The 19218-nt window shown below is 42.2% G+C and overlaps 1 protein-coding gene across 3 annotated transcripts in view; it reads right to left on the bottom strand.

Annotated features, from left to right (window-relative positions):
• The window catches only part of ano3 (anoctamin 3), a 34603-nt gene that overhangs the window by 14012 nt on the left and 1373 nt on the right, over positions 1-19218 (bottom strand). The window contains exons 1-8 of one of the 3 annotated variants that reach the window (XM_076732533.1): positions 16880-17358; positions 7571-7777; positions 4697-4827; positions 4418-4573; positions 4228-4328; positions 4059-4103; positions 1012-1143; positions 320-426 (exon numbers count right to left, since the gene is read on the bottom strand). In XM_076732533.1, the coding sequence (XP_076588648.1) occupies positions 320-426; positions 1012-1143; positions 4059-4103; positions 4228-4328; positions 4418-4573; positions 4697-4827; positions 7571-7777; positions 16880-16994 (994 nt within the window). In that variant the 5' untranslated portion in view covers positions 16995-17358. Of the gene's footprint in view, positions 1-319; positions 427-1011; positions 1147-4058; positions 4104-4227; positions 4329-4417; positions 4574-4696; positions 4828-7570; positions 7778-16879; positions 17359-19218 lie in introns of those variants that run through there. The other 2 variants (XM_076732532.1, XM_076732534.1) reach the window with 2 other exon arrangements.

Below are 19218 nucleotides of genomic sequence, written 5' to 3' on the forward strand. Positions count from 1 at the left end.
GAATAAAGGCGAAATTATTGTGTTTTATCGAATTTATTGTGTGTATTTTGTTCCTTTGCCACTGATGCGCATTAATTATTTAGGGCTCATTCTGTAAAGTGTAACACTAAAGTTGCTGTTGAATAAAGCTACAAAACAGTAGCAGAAACAAACGGAAAAACAAGTTATTTTTTGAATAGTTGTCTTAAATATGATGATACACGGACATCATTATATGTAAATGGACGTGGGAGTCCCCTGCCACTAATGTGTCACTATTATAAATATTGTTTGGTAGGAGAGGGAGCAAGAAGAGAAAGAAGCATGTGCAGCGCCTTACCCATCTTCGATTTTCCATCCTCATACTTGGTGCGCTGCAGAACATGATGGACTATTCTGCTTCTGGTGGAATTGGAAAAGAAGGTCTCTCTATTGTTGATAGTGAAGCTGGGACAGAAATAACAGGACACTCATTCAGATCATGTAGCAGTATATCAATATCACCCCTTTAATGAGAGCTGTTAATAATAATTCATTCATTAAAACTCAAATCGTGGCGTAAAGTTCGTGTTCATTATTTCAAAAAAAAAAAAAAAAAGCTGTCAAGGCTGACAAGTGCAGGAGAAGTGGAAACGATTCACTGACAAATGAGATTAGCTGATGTCTTTGATCAAAGAGATGCTTTGAAAATGGAAAAAAAAAGACGAATGGGGAGAAATCTGATCATTTCTTGGACATCTGCTGCTATATTTCGATATCTTATTTATCATCAACTTGTCTTCGTCTTTCTGAGTTCTGGCTCAGAAACATAAAGTATACAAGACTTCATTATGCACATTTCATCTGCTGGTTTCTAAACTCCACATCCACGGCTCAGAACATGAACGGATGAGAGGGAAACGAGGGATGCAGAGCAGGATAGAGATCAGCTAACACTACTGATGCAGACACTGCCGTTACGGTGTGTAACACTCTGATCAAGTGCGTGAGTTTGAGTGGTGGCATTCATGACTGTGTATGTGTCCTCCTCACTGATGCATGCGTGCTCTGCTGAAGGGAGCGGTGTAGCAGTCGGTTTCCTCCAGGTCAGGCAAGGCCTCTTTGTCCAGCTTCATGGGATTTCTGGGAAGCCAGCTCTTTATCTGACGACATCTCAGATGAAACCTGCTGCACAGACGCACAGAGGAACGGGATTAACGGCACAGATTAACATGAAGATTGTTTTCTTTGATATGGAACAGTGGCTCCTAACCTTTTCTCCCTCATCCAACCCTGATGAGCTCGCACCACCTCACACCCGCTAAAAACACTTTCTCACACACGCACATGTGCACCCTGCTGACTATTGTTTTTCATTTGCATGCTGCTGATGACTCATGAAGCCTGGGAGTCACTGATCCAGAATAACAGCTTGCTAAATCCAACCTGAAGGATAATTCTGTTTTTTCAGATTAGTCATGATTTAAGGACCAGGTCAAGTCTGAGGACATGCATTGATTTCCTAAGTTTTATCTCCCTGTAATACAAAATAACTAAGAGTCCGCAGCCATGCTAGCAGCTCTGTGAGGCTGTACACACAGATGCTTTGAGCTAAATGCATTAAGTCTCTTATTGAGGGGAATGTGCAATATCTTGTTTTAGGGCATTGTGCAGTGTTCTTGTGTACAGTTTGTTCTGGTATTTAAAGGTCTGGGTGTAAACCTGCGTGTTACCTGTGGTTTGATTGTAAATATGTGCCACCACGCCATCTGTGTCTCGAATGCCCAACACAAATTCCTCCTAAGGGAGACAATAAAGGCTGATCTAATCTAATCTAACCTAATCTAATGCTTCTCCAGATTTGCTGGAGGGGTCTCTGTCTAATTTGTCAGGCTCTGCTCTGATTTGGCTTGAATGAATATAAATGAGACTTCTAGAGGTAAACACACTGCTGCATACAGACGCGGCACGATCAGTGAGACAGTTTTTTTTTTTTCTATTTTGTTGTTGCTCAAATCAATATTTCCCTAAATCCAACTGTCAGTATTGAATTAGATTTGAGCTACATACAAATTCAACTTATTCAAATGTGGGCACAAGCTTGAGAGCAACACCTTGATGCTGATGAACAGATCGTGCATTGATGCTGAAGAGGGCCAATCGTGTTTCCTTCATCCCTGAATCTGTATGAATCGGAGGCTCTGCTCTGATGGCTTGAATGAATATAAATGAGACTTCGAGAGGTAAACACACTGCTGCCACGGAGCATTTTATAAATGTTGCTCTGAAGGGGACAGTTGCTGTACAGAAAGTAATGTTATCAAGCCAGCGAGATGTCAGCACCTGCACACGGCCCATTTGTTCAGTTTTTCAGGGAAGCGCCTTCATGACAGACCATTAGTAAACACATAAGTCCATGGATCCTTCTTTTCAGAGCAGCTTTAAGTGAAAGACTGCAGGGACTCTGAGGAAAACACAATGGTCGTCATTGTTCACAATGACTAAGATCACTCTCACACAAGATTTAAAAGCGCTTTGTTCTCACTTGGACAGGTGGGCGAGCGATACTTGTCTGTGTGATTTTTGTCTGCGCAGTGTGTGAACAGTATGTGTGCGTGTCCTCAGAGCATGACCGTTAAAACATACAGGGGAGCTAAATGGTGAAATATCATGAAACGCTAAAACAGGCATATTTATTGCTGTTAGTTTGTCAGTGTGCACCAATCTTGGTTAACAGTGACAATAAGCTCCGTCCCAGACGGAGTCAAACTGTGGAAGCAATGAGTCACATCATGTTTGCAGTTTACTGGACAAAAACCAGCAGTCCTTCAAGACCAGTAATATCACACCTCACTAACTGTTGCCTATTCAAAGATTTATAAAGGCTCATTCAAAGCTTACATATAAACCTTTGCCATCATTGCTGCTGTTCCAGTTACTTCTCATCACTGGAGTGAACAACAATGCTGTGAAATGTATGAACTCCACTGGTTTTAAATCCTACATGTTTCTCTGTGTAACTCAGTTAATCTGCCTTATCAGGACTGCAGGGGTGTGATGTGATCAGATTTGACTGACAGTGGTGACATGTTGCTAAATCCTGATTGCTGCGTGGAAGTATGTGACATCTCCTTTTTACAACTGAGTGTCACCCACTTCAAACTAGTGAGAGGAGCAAAAGCAAAACAAAAAATATGCAAATTTCTCTCATGAAATATCCAGAACCGCTCAAAGTTTTGACAGAAAATACTGAATTCATGCAGGGCCACGCCGATCACGCACAGTCAGTAATCTTAATTGAGAAAACAGCTTTTTTTTAGGGCCTTTAAAGCAAAAGAAGGTTTGCAGACTTTACAGAATTAAAATGTAGATGCAGTATATTCACTGAAGCTTTTCAAAACAAAAGGCGCCGCAGTGAATCTCTTTCAGTGATGTGTTGTTCCTATCTGTGTTCCAGCGAGATGAAGAGATGGAAATTCAGAGTCCAGTGCAGAGCCTGGACAACACTTGAATATCACATCAAAGCGCAAGAGTGTCTCTCTAAAAATAGTATGCAAATAAGCCTGTGCAGCTGCATTTATTCGACTGAAATAAATGGAACCGCACGAGTATTTTATAGAAATACCTGTCAAGTATTCTATAGAAAAGCACAGTGTGGGCGAGTTATAGTATTGTACTCTTAACGATGTCCCTGACGTGCAGGAGAGCGTGGTTTTTGAAAAGGTTAGAAAGTTTAATTAAGCACATTCATTTAAACAAACACAGCAAAATCAGCTGCACTCAACCACTGATTGCACTTTGCAACCACTTGAATTCATCCCTGACTTTGTAAATACTGTATATTTACTCCCAGTCGGAGTAACGGGTTGATTAATTCTGAACTAATTAATGCTCACTCAGTGGTTGGGGGGACTAAGACCTTCTGTGTTTGTGTTCTCTACTGAGGTGACTGATAACTTCAATCATAAAACACCATCCCCAGCTCACATTACCACTGAAGCCTTGCAGCTGTGCCGCTCAGGAATTACATTAGATACACTGAGGCATCCAGCTTTCTGCCCCCGGAGAGTAAAATAATCCTATACCTTAAATCTACTTACCTGCCCAAGGTTTTGCTCTTCCAGTCTGTAAAGTAACATTTTTTCCTTGAAGAAGAACACAAAAAAAGAAAACAAGTTAGAGCGATTGGATGAAGCTGCCAGCCACTGATACAGCTGACCTCAACACTTTCCAGAGTTAAAGGTCCAATCTGTTTCCTCTAATGGTTACCTGAAAGGCATCCGGATGTTCATCTGCTCTGCGTATTTGCAAAGCGTATCCCAAGGAGCGTGGACCTTCACAAACATGATGTCGTTGTTCGTCAAGGAGGGCTTTTGAATTAAAACAGAAACACAGCAGCTTTAGAACTAAGCTGAGAAATCAAGAGGAAGTCCTCTTAAACCAAATCGAAATGGTTTACCTCCTTCTCCAGCATTAGACCCTCGGCCCGCAAATTCTTCTCAAAGGTGCACCTCTTTTCCACCTGTGGACTGGACTTCTTGTAAACCAGGATGTAGTCAATACGCTTCTTCCCATCTCGGAAAAACAGCCCAGAGGAAGCAGCTGGACTCTTTCCCTGCGGCGACAATGTTTAACCTCTGAGTTTCACTAAACACAGGACTGCTAATGCTTGAAACTTCTCAGTGGTTCAGTAACAAAATAACTGCATTCGTGGCAATAACTGTGGATTAGTGGGTACCTGAAGTGAATCTGTGCGGGCCTCTAATTTAGCACGAGTGACAGGCTTCTGCAGCAGGAACGACTCGTCTGCCCTTGTTTCACACGTAGTCGCCTCTGACTCCTCCACGTAGTGATCCTTGCCATGCTCCGCTGCACACAGACGCAGCACGATCAGTGAGACAGTGATTCCTACCTGCGTTAACTCTTTTGTTGTTGCTCAAGTCAATATTTCCCTAAATCCAACTGTCAATACTGAATTAGATTTGAGCTAAACACAAATCCAACTTATTCAAACGTGGGCGCAAGCTTGAGAGCAACACCTTGATGCTGTCGAACAGATCGTGCGCTGATGCTGAAAGAGGGCCAATCGTGTTTCCTTCATCCCTGAATCTGTATGCATCCCACTGATGTGCTCAAACAAAATTAAGCAAACCCACGCTGTGAGGCAAGACAGACAATTCAGATTGTACCAAGGATTCATTTCCTAACTGCTTTAGAGGCTCCGTGTTATGAAACCTTATCAGATTCCCAACAGATCAGAAGTCTGTTTGACGAACAACTCGTTTGCAACCCAGCATGTGGAAGCCTTTCCATTGTCAATAGTATGTGGTGCTTTTATGAGGGGCTTAACTAATGACTAATTGTCCAAATCTCATAATACTTGCAGCTCTAACTGCATGACATGGACACAAAGTTTACATCCTATAGCGACAGGAAGACAAGTACAGCACAGGTTATGTCTTCTCCAACACACGTGTGACAGCTTGGCTCATGTCTCCAGTCCAGTGTGTTTACTTCACTACCACCAGATGAGCTCGGTGTTACTGAAGACAAAAAAAGTAGCATTGGTTCATCTCATTTTCTCCAAGCTCATAAATCACCGTGGCAAACAGCTTCATTACGGAGCTGAAGCTGTGTTTCGTGATTTAGTGTGTGTTAGCGTTATTGGGCCGTGACTTCCGTCTTAATGCAAAATCGCTAGCCGTGACAGGTTTATTCTTCTTTTCCTTAGTTTTAATCAGCGCCTTCCCTCATCCAGGCTGGGATTGGAGACAAAACTGTCCTTCTGTCTTCTGTCTATTTTAAGATCACAACTCAGCAGTGTGATCATCTTTAGAATCACCACATCTCTTCAGAAAAGTGAAAATGGTATTCATTTCATTCAATAACAAAGGGGAATAATATATCAATGACCAACCAGAAACAATCAAAAACATCAGACTGAAAGGCATTAAAATTGATCGATTGTTGGGATGTTTCTTCTTTACAAAATCAATATGAACCCCCCCCCGACAGCCAACACAGTCCATTTGGATTTAGAGATAAAAATGTCAAATGTGCTGAAAAATGACTCAGACCTTTGGGCAACATGGAGTGCTGTAAAGAATCCAAACGCAGTCTGAATTAACACTGCTGGAACATGCTGTGTTTCACACATCAAGGAGTCATGTGATGTGAATCTACTGAAGCATTTCTCGTTTAAAGTGCTTCAATATGTAACTGATCAGCTTTCAGCGTGTGGGAGCTGTCATTACTTACAATAACATCAAGTTTTCTGAGTACAATTGATCAGTAAAATAACAGTAAAATGGTGTGTCACACTTTAGGTTTGTTCCCTAGCTGTGGTGCATCCAGCTATGACCTATCAAACACATCTGTCAGTGTTAACAGGTGCGAAGCTGCTGATGGATCACGTCCTTGTCTCGTGACCCCACACTGGCTGGCCTGTCCTCACGCTCTCCTTCTGTCTACATCCTCCTCAGGCCAAGAGAAAACACACCTCTTCCTCAGACGTCTATTTTCAGCACAACATCCAAAAGCACCTACACCTCTCTCATCTGCTTGAAACTGCATCCCTCCTCCCAGTTTCGCACACTGCACTTCCTGCACCCAGTGAAATACCAAAGGGTCAGACAAATGGTGTTTTCAAGGTCAGGCAAATGCCAACTTGTTGTTGCTGCTTGCATTTCCCTCACACTATCTCACCGCCTCTGAAAGAGCACCAGCACCATCATGATGGTGTTTTCTAAATCCCTTGCAGCAATAACACAATCTACTCAATCAATATCATGCACACGCCTGAAATGTCAACATTTTGAAAATGTTGTAGCCAATCAACTCCTTTCCTGTCGAGCATAACATTCAATACAGTCAATGTGAAGTATGGAGAGAATAATTCTACACACAATACAGGTAGTAAAAGCGTCACCAGTAACACAACACATGCTGTCAGATGCACAAATATAAATTTCATTACAATTGAATAATTTGACAGAAAAATGCTAATTGATTGCTGCACAAATAAAGACATGGATTTGTTGTGAAAAGAAAAATGATTTAAACACTTCATGAAAAAGAAATTAAACTTTTATATGGCCAAATTTCTGGTGCACACAAAGCTGATTCATATCAAGTTCAATGCTATTTAGCATTTAGCATTTCCAGTCATAGGAGCCCGTATGGACCAATTGCTGTACAAAAGTTGCAGGTGCTTTGATGACCCCCCCCCCCCCCCCCGACAAAATCTTCACTTTTGTCAGGAGAAATTAAATCAGGGCATCACATGTTAGAGAGTAGAAGTCAGAAATGAAAATGAACCACCACGTATATGAGCAGTATGTGGGTGGTTGAAATTGTGCTAACTGGCATGAAACCTAATAAGACCCTCCTTTGACATGGAACTTGATCTTAAGAAATTTGAAATTGAAGTTCTTCTTCATTGAGTCTCTCTTACTTTGACAGCCCACAGCAGACAAACTTTAAAACCAACATATATCAGTGATGCACACTGATGAAGATGCTCTTTCATGACTAATGCATCTCATCCGCTAAAGGATTCAGCAAGATGTCTTTAAGTTCGACTTTGAAAGTGCTGTCCTGTCAGCAGACTGACCTGTCTGTGGGGGGAGGAGGCTGCAGGAGGTGCTGATGCTCTGACTCAGACCCTCGACTTCTGGTTTGGGCTCCGGGCTCAGTGGCACAGACAGGAAGTGGTTGAGGTTGATTGGATGAGTCTGACTCTGGGCCAGGCAGGGCAGGCTGCGGCGAGATGGCTTCAGGCTCTTCTCCTTCAGGATCTCGCTGATGCTGGTGTGCATGCCTGCGGAGGAGAGGGACAGAGGAAGAGTGGAGGTCTTTTTGTCAGTCGCTTTAATAAAATACAGAAAATATACAGATATGTCATGCTGGTATCATGTAGGCATGCTTACACTGATGAATAAAATGTGTTCCAGTCAGAGACACTTCAGAGATGATGAACCTCTGCTGGGAACAGATGCACGACTGAAGTCAACACGATAAAAATGTATTACATAAGGTGGAGGCTGAAGTTGCCAATGCGGCATGAAGGTACCAGCCGAGGGAGAAGCGTCAGGTCATTACATCCGCAGGAGTATGACTGCTTCTCGTCAGCTGGTAGCCAAACAGCTGACTGACGAGCTCCAGTGATAGAAAGTGTGAAAGAGGCACTCCTACTTTATGAAAGTGTACTACTAAATCACTGGAGTGCCCCTCGGATGTCACACCTAATGCCAATAAGTTAATGTGAGTGCAACTTCAGCACTTAAATGCAACAGTCCATTCACTCACATTTATGTATTTATCTTTTATTGCTCTATTTTGGCATTTTTGCTGCTTGTTTATCATCTAAACAAACAGTCACTTAAAAATGGATAAATGTCAATTAACAAAAAGAAACAGACAAATAAAATCCAAGAAACTTTATCTACAGTACTTTTATGTGAGTGGAAAAACGGAGGGAGGGAGAAATCACTTCACTCATCCACTGGTCCATCATTTTATGGGCTACAGTGGTTGTGATAATGTCTGCCCTTCATAGCAGAGTGCATTAAAACCACGCACACTCCCCCTCCATCAAATCACACACAGCAGCATGATGGTGCACCACAAAACGAAATAACCTCAATACGCTTGTTAGTGCTGAAACCAGTTTCAGATGGAAACGTGGAAGAACAGCATTCACTTGTGCTGTTGCATAGCTTTCTCATTAGCATGTCATTGTTTTATTAATGCCGGCAGAGGTCATTTTCAAGGTGATTTCAGCGATAAAAGAGCAATATGGTGACTGTGGGCCTGACAGATTGTTGAATGGGTGGCTCAACAACAGTGTAATTGTACATTGTAAAGAGAGGCTCAGAGGTTAATAACGATAATGAATGTCCAGCGTTGAAAGCGGGACGTTGTACACGACCTTCACACCAGGCAGCAGCTCCAGCGCTGCAGCTCCTGACATATTTATTCATGAAATGAGGCGGTCTCTTTCATATGGGAACATGACTTCTTTTCACCTCCAGTTAGGGATCATTTCAGTGACCTTCCTGAAATGTTCAGCGGCATTGCTAATTCATTCTCTGTAACCTGGGGGTCCGTGCTGCAAGCTGCGCAATAACTCAATCTCCCGACATTGATCTCGATGGGATTTCCCCGTGCTGTTGGGTGAGAATGAAGCCAGTTAAAGATGTGAGCTTGGGGACCCAAGGGAACCACTAATCACGCTGTTTATTTCCTGTGCAGCCCCACAGATATGAAATGAATGAAAGCTGCGAGCTCCAGCTAAAAGCTACAAAATGAATAATTGAGAAAGTGGAATCTGTAGAAACTGTGCGTTGAAAATATGCATTGAAACTGCTTGCAGCTGGATTTCACTCTACTCAAGGGATAGATTTTTAAAAAAATGTTTGAAATGAAAGTCTTTTAAGCGCAAAAGCATGATTATGCAGCACAAAATACCATGAGTAAACTTCAAATAGAACTATTTGTCCATGTCAGAAAGTTCATTTGTCTTCAGGCTAATAACAATGCTTGACCCATAGCGCTTTAATAATTTCTATGATATGCACAAGCATTCAGTTCCGCTTCGTTGTTTTTCATATTTCAATCAATTCCATTAAATCCAATACTTAAAATCAATACTGAGCTGCAGATTGCTGACCTATTAGTCTGTAAAGAGTGACATTGCCCCAAATACATTTGCAATGACATTTCAGAAACCAGAGATTTTATGGACCAGTGAGCAAGAAGGTTTGTTTCTGTCAGCAACAACATGCTTTATGACTGGCTGGTAAATCAGAGCGAGCTGTGAGCTTCCATTTAAGAGGCCAGAAGCCTGAAGTACCATACTTCTAATATGACCTGTTAGAGGAACCTGCCTACTTTCACTCCATTATGCTGATCAATACATAGAGAATGGCTGCTGCTATGTATTGCCAAAAAGGTACATTTACTGGACAGCAGGTGGTCTGGATAATCCCAGCACACATTGGCAAGGCTCAACATGTTGGAGACAATATATCAGAGCAGAGCAAGTTAATGGGCCTGTAGAGGCGAGGCCTGGTGGTCCCAATGGACTGTCGAAGTTTAAAATAGACCCACAAATTGGACGGAGTTGGTGTTGTGTGAAATTGCTTCCATGGAAATTTCAGAGCACGTGGATATGGACAGAAATTAACTGTTCAAATCTCTCAGCCTCTGCGGATATTCAGGATATAATAATGATTATCTGACAATCGTTGCCCAGTTCCAGAGCTTTGGCTTCATTTTCACGTGCAGGCAGACTCGGTGAACTCGGTCCCACGGTCAGAGCAGTTGTGCAGAGTGTTCTGAAGACAGTGCATTGTGTAAGACTATATAAATATATAAAGGGTTCATCAGATGTGAAATCCTGAGTTTAATCTTGCTGTGCGCTGGCTGAAACTGGTTTATCAGGAAAAAGTTAATCCTGTGTGTGTGTCTGTGTGTGTGCATGGACTGTATGTGAATGTGTGTGTGTGTGTGTGTCAGTTGATATGGGAGTCTGTGGGCTGTCAATGGGTTTGAGTCCTGCACAGGAAGGAGGAGGAGGAGGGACGCAGGAGAGACGGATAAAAAAGAAAACAGATCAAGGCCCAGGGAGCGGACACTGTGAGGTGCTAAGGGAAAAAACACCTCCAAATTTCCTCTGCATCAGCGTGACACAGGGCCTTGACGACAAACCTGTGTGTGCTCTCACAAACACCCACTCAGGCTCATCTGAGGGGGAGCTGGACCAGCTTCAGGGAAGGGCGTGATCCAGGATTTGGATCTCTCCTGTGCAGCTTGTCCGTGACGGTCTAGTGATGTGAGATTAAAAGGATTTGGTTTTGGTTTTTGTGTGTGTAGGTATGATATTGTATAAATATATATATATATATACATACATACATACACACATATATATACACATATGTATAGTGAATATAGTGTGTACTGTACAGTATATCTACAAGTGAGCATATCCCTGGCACAGCACTATATGTGTCTATGTGCCACTGTCGCCGATCTACTCTGAGCCAGCTGGAAGAACAAATATTTAATTTGAAAACTGTCAAGGATTTTATCATCAATTACAAGCCGTCAGATAGCAGAGGAAGCAAAACGATGAGGTAAGACCGCCCAATACGTGGAAAAAGAAACATTATTTTTGCTTTTAGTCACGTTCGTCCACAATCGGCGTGAGAGACACGAGCAGAAACGAGAGCATCGAGACATTATCTGCAAGGATGTCGCACAAAGTAGCAAACAGAGAATTCAGGTCAGTGGGCTGTTTCCCATCATGCCTCTATGTTTCCATACCTTCAATTATTCATCCATGTTCAGCCCATAGCACTTTGGGCATCACAGCTTTCAACTGAGGAACATTCTGCATCAGGACCTTTTAAAGCACAACACACACGTATTATCACCGTCCCCCTACAGAGTGCATTTCAGGGATCTCATTTCAGGGATCTCTGCTGTGTAAAATGGGCTAAGGAGAAAAAAATAACATACACGCAGATAAACACTGCTGCGGTGCGTTTATGAAAATTATCACGTGGAGGCAGGACTGAGGCGAGGCCAGGAGCATCTCCTGCAGAAACGTTCTGCAGGCAATTAAAGTGTGTTTCATCCTCCGCCTGGCGTCCTATCAAAGAACACATAGACGGAGCCGAGTTCACGAGGAGTATTTAGAACCCTATCATTAGCAGCCACTGAACATTCAGCTCAGATCTTCCCTTACACGGTTAGTACTTGAGGCACACCAGCAATTCTTGCTGACCAAGGATGAATAATGATGACTGATCTATGCTTTGAGTCGCATAGTGCTTAAACTAGATACTGACATTTAGGGAGATTTCAATTCAATCCGCGGTAGAAATGTGAAAATTAAGTTCAAAATGCTGAAATTCAAAAAAATTTTGTTCCCGCAGGTTCATCCTGGGTAGGCTGAAACAGACCGGGAGTTAAATATACATTCAGCATCATAAAAGTGCACTTTAAAAAATTACTTCACAGGAATTTTACAAGTAAAGGTATTTTTAAGCTGCAGTTTAAGTTACAGGTACACGTTACTTCTAAGTTGACAATCATCAAAGTATCAAATGAATAACTGCTGCACCGTTAGCTCTGTGACTGCAGGTTTGCGGCTTCAGATTTCATGGAGAATTTATGTTATAACTGTATTTTCTACTGAGATCAGGGAGAAATCAAATACTTAAATTCTCCCATGCGATTTGTGATTTACCACAACAGAAATGTATCTATTCAATTGGATATTCTTCAATTTAATTGTAATAAATCATGGTTAACTATTCAGATCTGATATTACTGACACAAGCTACTGACAAGGAACTTTTTGTGCTGATTTTGGCGTCCCCTGTGGACAAAAGTGGCAGTGCAGCAGAAGAGAGCCGTCTCAGTTCTCTTCATCTGTTGACTGACCGGCCAAGGCTGTTTTCTTCCCAGCACTATCACCGTCCCTTTAGGGCGCTTTTATTTATTTTGTTTGTTTGTTTGTTTTTTTGATTTTGTTTTTCAGTCCATTCTTCTCTTTTTCTCTTTGCTGATCCTCCCCCTCCATCAGTCATAACGATAATTTTTCTAGCTGATGGTCTCATTTACTAATACTTAATATATGTGTGATGAAAGCATGAAGCGTCTGGTTACAGGCACAGACAATAACACCGTTTTATGACTTTAAAAAGTATTCACCCCCTTGGATGTTTTCATATTTTACTTTTTAATAACACTGAATTATAGTGGGTGTAATAAGGATTTGTGATGCTGAAGAAAAACTTTAATATCAAAGTAAAAACAGTCTAAACCGGTTAATAATTTGCTCCACGGTCAGTGTTGTCAGTTTTGGTCTGTCGATCACGTGCAGCAGAGCCAGGCAGCGCGATCGTGAACACACCTCAGAGCAGATGGCAATTTTTACCCATGGTTTAAACAGTTCAGGACCTCATTATATAATCCTGGCACAACCTCTGGGTTGCATCATTTGAGCAGATTAAACATCTTCTTTCTCTCTCAATCTCTATTTTCCCCCGATCCTTTAACGTCACACTATCTTCTTATGCTCCCTGATTGCTTGTGATTTCTACTACGTCACAGGATTTTCTGCAAAGCCGTTGCTGCGTCCATCCGTACACACCTCATCAGGGAAAGCATGAGAGCTGCAGCGTCTTCAGTGAACGCTATCAAGCACAAAACGCACAACATCTCCGTTCCATGGTGCCACCAAGTCACCAAAATCTGTATGATCTGCAGACGTGATTGAACTGTAGAATAACTTTGGGCTGCAGCTGAACTTCTGCCTGTATTGTTCTTATAACCTAGCAACAAAACAAACGCTGACTATTTAAAGACTGTGAAAGTGTTACTGCCAGACCATACACACCCATACGGAGCAAAACAGCCTCTTTGTTCTGTGATTCTGTAAACTCTTAGTCTACCTGGCATGCTACACAAAAGGCACGTTTGCCTCAAAGCCCTAAATAAAGCTGACGTTGGCCTAATATTCGACAGTAAAATCACAGATGATGCTGTATATGCGCCCTCCCCAAATATGTCCTGAATTTAATGTCTGTATCTATAAAACCATCTGCCTGCTTGCATAAGAGGACAGGTGGCCTGCTTAGTACTGTGCAACCAAAGGTTTACACATGAACACACACACACACACACACACACACACACACACACAGACACACTTTGGCTGTATATGCACACAAAGTTAAAAAGTGTAGTTTAACAGAGGACAGGACTGTCAGTCCTTCAGCAGCCACTGATCCCACCCACCGACAAACAGAGCACAAACACACGCACGCACGCACACACGCACGCACGCACGCACACGCACGCACGGAAGCAGGATATTGCTCGTTTGATATACAAAATCAATTCTTTAGAAACTATAAGGGAAGTTGCTTGTTCGCTCTTGAAAGTGCAGGATAATATGAAGCTGCAACAAAACATTATTTTCATTATCGATTAATCCTTTGGGCTATAAAACGTCAGAAAACAGTATAAAAAAAAAAAAAAAAAGGCCCACGGCAACCAACAGTTCAAAACCCCCAACGTATTCAGTTTACTATCATGTTGCAAAAAGGAAAGCAGCATTTTTGCTTGAAAATGACTTAATTGATTTTATAAATTGTTGCAGATTAACTTTTCTTTTTTAATCGGCTGATCAACTGGTCAATTAATCCATTGGTTCTCAGTCTTTTCTGTCTGACCTGCTCCCACATCCCATGTGTTGTGTGCTTATCATTACAATCTTTTATTCATACAATTAAACTGTTACTATTTAAGTCGGTTTGGCCAAGTTCACATTTGTACCACCATCACAGGACAAGTTGGACAATTCAACCATTTATCAATTACTTTTAATCAAAATGGAATTTCTATTTTCTCAAATTATCTAAGATGCTCCACAATCTTTCCACATCCCCCGGCAACTGCAGAAGTACCCCTAAGTGTACATGTACCCCTGGTTGAGAATCGCTGTAATCGACTGATCGACTGATCGTTGCGGCTCTAGAATGACGCAGAGCCCGTACAGGCATGAACAAAGCTTTATGAAAGACTAACACTAAGCATTCAATTGTAGCACCAGGTTGCATTTAAATCCTGATATGCTTAAAGCAAACACTGTCAGGCTGAGTGTTCAGTGTGTCAATAAGTTTCCACGACATGTTGATGATGAATCTGAGTTTCTGATTAATCTGCCAAAGAACATTTGAAACTCACTCAAATCCTGGGATATAACATCAGATGGCCGTGACTCATTTTTGTCTTGAAGTCCAAATGAGGCTGCTTTTTTCTAGATTCACCAACTGAATTACATATTTGATCAGGAACAAAAAAAAAATAAAAATAAATGAATAAAAATCACATCTAGTGCTTATTTTCATAATCAGCCCATTTTCAAACTCTGTGTTCTTTCTTCAAACAAAAAAATCGTTTGAATAATAAAAAACACTAATCAGCTTTTAAGATAAACTTGAGAGAGATTAATCTCTCTTACATCTTCTATATAGATTTTACTGATTACCTATAAAGCAATAACGGCTTGGCTCGAGCAACAAAGCTCTTCAACCTCTGTGTACATAAAACACAGAGCTCCGGCCTTTAAATGGCGAAAAAGCATTTTCAGCTCCAAGCCTTTTAATGCTCTCATAGGGTGCTGCTGATTGTGTTTGAGGAAGTCATTTCTGAATTTTGCTCGAGCAGGACTTTGTGAGCCAACATTCACCTCTTTTGCCTTCGATTTAATGGTGCACTTAGCAGGCACTGAAATATTGAGTGGACCCTCAAGCCCATAGTCAGATTTTTACATAAATCTGATATCATGTTTTGCTATGTGTTTCCTGTTGGCTGGGCTGAAGCCAGGAAGTGGTTCACTCCATTATGTTTAATATCATAAGCTAGGATTTCCTCTGAAATAATAGCATAGAGCAAAATAAATGCTGTATGGAACACAAAGCAAACAGAACATGTCTGTTTGGATGATCATAAAAGCCCCAAACAAAGCCGTTATGGATTCATGTGGTACAGTCCGTTTGTGCATGTCAGTCATGAAAAGAACGGTTTCTTGTCTCCTTCTGTTAGTTTCTCAAAAAGAGAAATGAGCTACAGCAGATAAGTTTACAGCCCCTTCAGGAGGGCATCCCTCAGCCATGAGGTTTCTACTGTAGCTGCTCAGCTCAGCGTCCTCTCATCACAAGCCAGGGGAAAGACCCTCTCATCCCCCTCAGCCAGCTACATAAACAGAAAGGGGTCATGGCTCCCCATTTGGGAGCCCGCGTCGGCATGAAAACGAGACTTTTTTTTTTTTTTTTTTACCATTCTTCTAAATTTAGACAGCCAGCACATTAATAATTAACACCAAGTATTAAAGAATCACTAATGTTGTCTGAAGAGTCCTACTTATCAGGGCTTAAAATCAATACTGGAGCAGCAGTGTAATCTATCTGTAATGGAAGACACAGATGGATGACTTGATGGGTATTTAGCTATTGATTTGAGGAAATTTGCTCCAATATGTGAGACCAATTATCTTTCTTCTACAGTTTGTTGCATGATCTCTGTTATTGCCGGTCCAAATGGACACCAACATGGACAAAATGAGTCTGATGTCTCAAATTGCTTTTCCAATTTCTTGCTGAGTGGAGATGTATTTTCCCTTTCACTGCATGACAGCAACTCTGAACATCCTCAAATCATTTTTTATTACTGTCAAAACCTCGAAGTCTGAGTGCAGCTATTCCAGACAGTTGCAGGGCACACGCAGACAATCCGCTTCACCTTTAGCACCACACATTTGTGCTGAACAGTTTGTATCTTTCCTCAAAGCACATGCATGATAAGCTTCTATTATTATACCAGCCCACTTGTACTGTTGTGAGTCTGAAAGCTGATGCGCACTGACATGACTGTGAGTTCAAACGCTTCTAAAACAACCTTTCCAAGATCTGCAGTGCTTGAATCGTGAGGAAAGGTCACCCAGCCATGCAACCATCCACTGTATGGTAACAAAAGGTGGCTTAAATAGCTTGTCATGTTTCTACATTTGGACAATTCCTGATCAGTTTAGTTAAAATTAAGGTGTCACTTAAATGCTTTAATTTGAATGTACGCAGCCTGCTCCTCAACATTTACGACTTTCAATGCAACATGAACTCACACAACAAAGCGCACTAGGTTCAGGAGCAGGCTTCATCCCAAGAGGAGGAGGCTGCAAGACCCCCAACTCTGCGTCACGCTTACAGCAAGTAGAGAGCCCGATGGATCGGAGTACCGTGCCGCACCACAAACTATTTAACTGGAGTAGAAAAGTCAGCACACATCGCACCCAGCGCAAACACAAACCACCAGCGGACGCGAAAGCATCACATCAGCGACCAACCTTTCTGCTGCTTGAAGGACTGGATGGAGCCCGAGTGGTGCACCATTGCGACGTTCAGTGGCTTTCCAGCGTTAATTGAATTCCGTATTTGAAAAAGCAAAATTGCAGAATGCATGGGAAGCTATGGTGGGGTTGCGTAGGTGTTCTCGCAGCTCCCATCCTGCCAACAGATCTCACGGGCGATGCGCAAACCCCAGCAACACCTGTCTCAGCTCCGCATGCTCCCCCCTCCGCTCCCAACCACCACCGTCCACGGCTGTTGTCATGGTGACGGGCGGTAGGGGAGGTCCTGAGAGGGACACGTCCTCCTCCGTCCTGATTTACCGACTCCGAAACAAGATGCGGGAAATTACCAGGGGCAGCAGATCTCAAATGGACCGACAAGGACGTGTATTGATCCGGCTATCAATCACCCCCTTTTGCCCGCGCTGAGAGCGGCTTGTGCCCCGAGGCATCGCATGGTTTGATGAGCTGAAACTGAAATGTAACAGCGCTGGTTCAAAAAATAAAAAAATAAAAAAAAGGACCTCTGAACATTATGTAACAGCTCCTCCAGTAAGGAGGCTGTTTTCATTCTTATTTTTGAGCTCGACGTAATTCAAGACACGATGAGCGCCTTTATTATGTTTGCATCCGGTCACTTTGCAGCCTTGAAGTAAAGACTGAAACTTTACTCATTAGAAATCTTAGTCTTGAGACAGACCACCGATCCTCACTGCAGAGAGGATGCTAAACACAAGAGCCATCAGAGTGTCTAAACCCACCGGACGGCATGTGCTCTTCATCAAAACACCCTCATCATGTCCAGCATGTTGACAGAAGCCACTGTTGGCCCACAGCCACAATCAGACTTCACTGTGAATTGATCCCCCCCTTAAAAAAAAATCAAATGAAAACAAAGCAAAGCATCAATAAAAGGAATGTGGACAGTTTGACTTTTTCTCGGCTGAACCGTTTGCTTTGGCAGGCAGTTAAGAGTGTGAGGAAAAACTCACAACAATCAATACTATAGCTTACTACTACAGAGCTGAGAGCTGTGCTGACACACTGGTGCTGGAGCGCAGGGAGATCCCTCTCTGTTCCATCACACATGAAAACTGAGCAGGGTGGTAAAAATGGCTGCAGTGCAGTTTGATAACCTGCATATTGTGATAAGTTCTAATGTGATCATGCTGGCTTTATTGGGCAAATGGGACTCAAATGGTTGTATTTAGTTATTGAGGATCATTACGGATGTGGGGCTGGAATGCAGAATACTTATTTCCATTTAAAAGTCTTTTAAAAAGTCAGTTTTTTTTACTGAATTAAGAAATTTTCTGCTTCTACTGCTTTCTTTTTTTAATATTTAATTGATGTAAACGATGCCTGGAGTGCCTCTGTTATCAGTGCACATTTCAGGTGTTTATGGCAGCTTTAACAGCTAAACATGACGTGGAAAAATGGAACAGGAAGCATTTCATTATCAATCACACGCAATTCGTGTGGCACCTCGGTGAGAGCATGCAGGCAAAATGTACAATATTGTCTCCTTATCACTTTGCCTCGGGTCTTCAGTTGCACCAAACAGAGATCTTATCATGCTTTATCTGCAAGGTCACTGGTCTTATCTCAATGTCAACCACACAGAGTTACAGACCAGCAGACTTCCAGTCAGGATCCGAGGCTCATGGGAGGGGAAGCCCTGTGTTGTTCATGTTGTTCACTGCTGTGATCTGTTCTTCACCAGGTCATAATAACACCCTTTGCTCTGTGGTCCTACTTTTGTGTGTCAATCTCCGTATGTGCTAGTATTCTGGGGAGTAGTCTGGCATCTGTCATAGATGCAAATACCATCTGCTTTCTTGCAGCTCAGCACGCCTCTCCTCCTCCCACTGTTCTGAGGTTTACTGAGGACTGGTGGCAGGGCTGTGCGTGCCGACCCCTATAACATGTCATTTTTACACCAGGAAAAATTCATTTCTTCCACTGGGCCGATAAATAAATAAATTACTTCTACGGTCAGTCCCATTTAAAATTTTATCTCCTCCATTCCTGCCTGTTAGTTTGGAGATGTAGGTCAGATGGCTGAGCTGCAGCGCTGAGCAAGGTTTTAGATAAACAAAATGCTGCCACCTTGTGGTTAAAATGTGACTGATTGAGCCGTCAGCATCGAGCTCCAACTAAGACAAACAAAGAGGTTTTTGCATTATTCCCCTCGGCCTGCGTGTGCAAATATGCAGTCATGAACTACTTTTCGGAGGATTCACATATTGAATGATACTCTCTCTCTGCAGCCTCCAAACAAAAGGGTTAGCTTTGTAAAACCTTTGTGTCAAATGGCAAACAATCAAATCCTCAAG

This window comes from Chaetodon auriga, chromosome 6 (genome assembly GCF_051107435.1).
Source record: "Chaetodon auriga isolate fChaAug3 chromosome 6, fChaAug3.hap1, whole genome shotgun sequence".
NCBI classification, from domain to species: Eukaryota; Metazoa; Chordata; class Actinopteri; order Chaetodontiformes; family Chaetodontidae; genus Chaetodon; species Chaetodon auriga.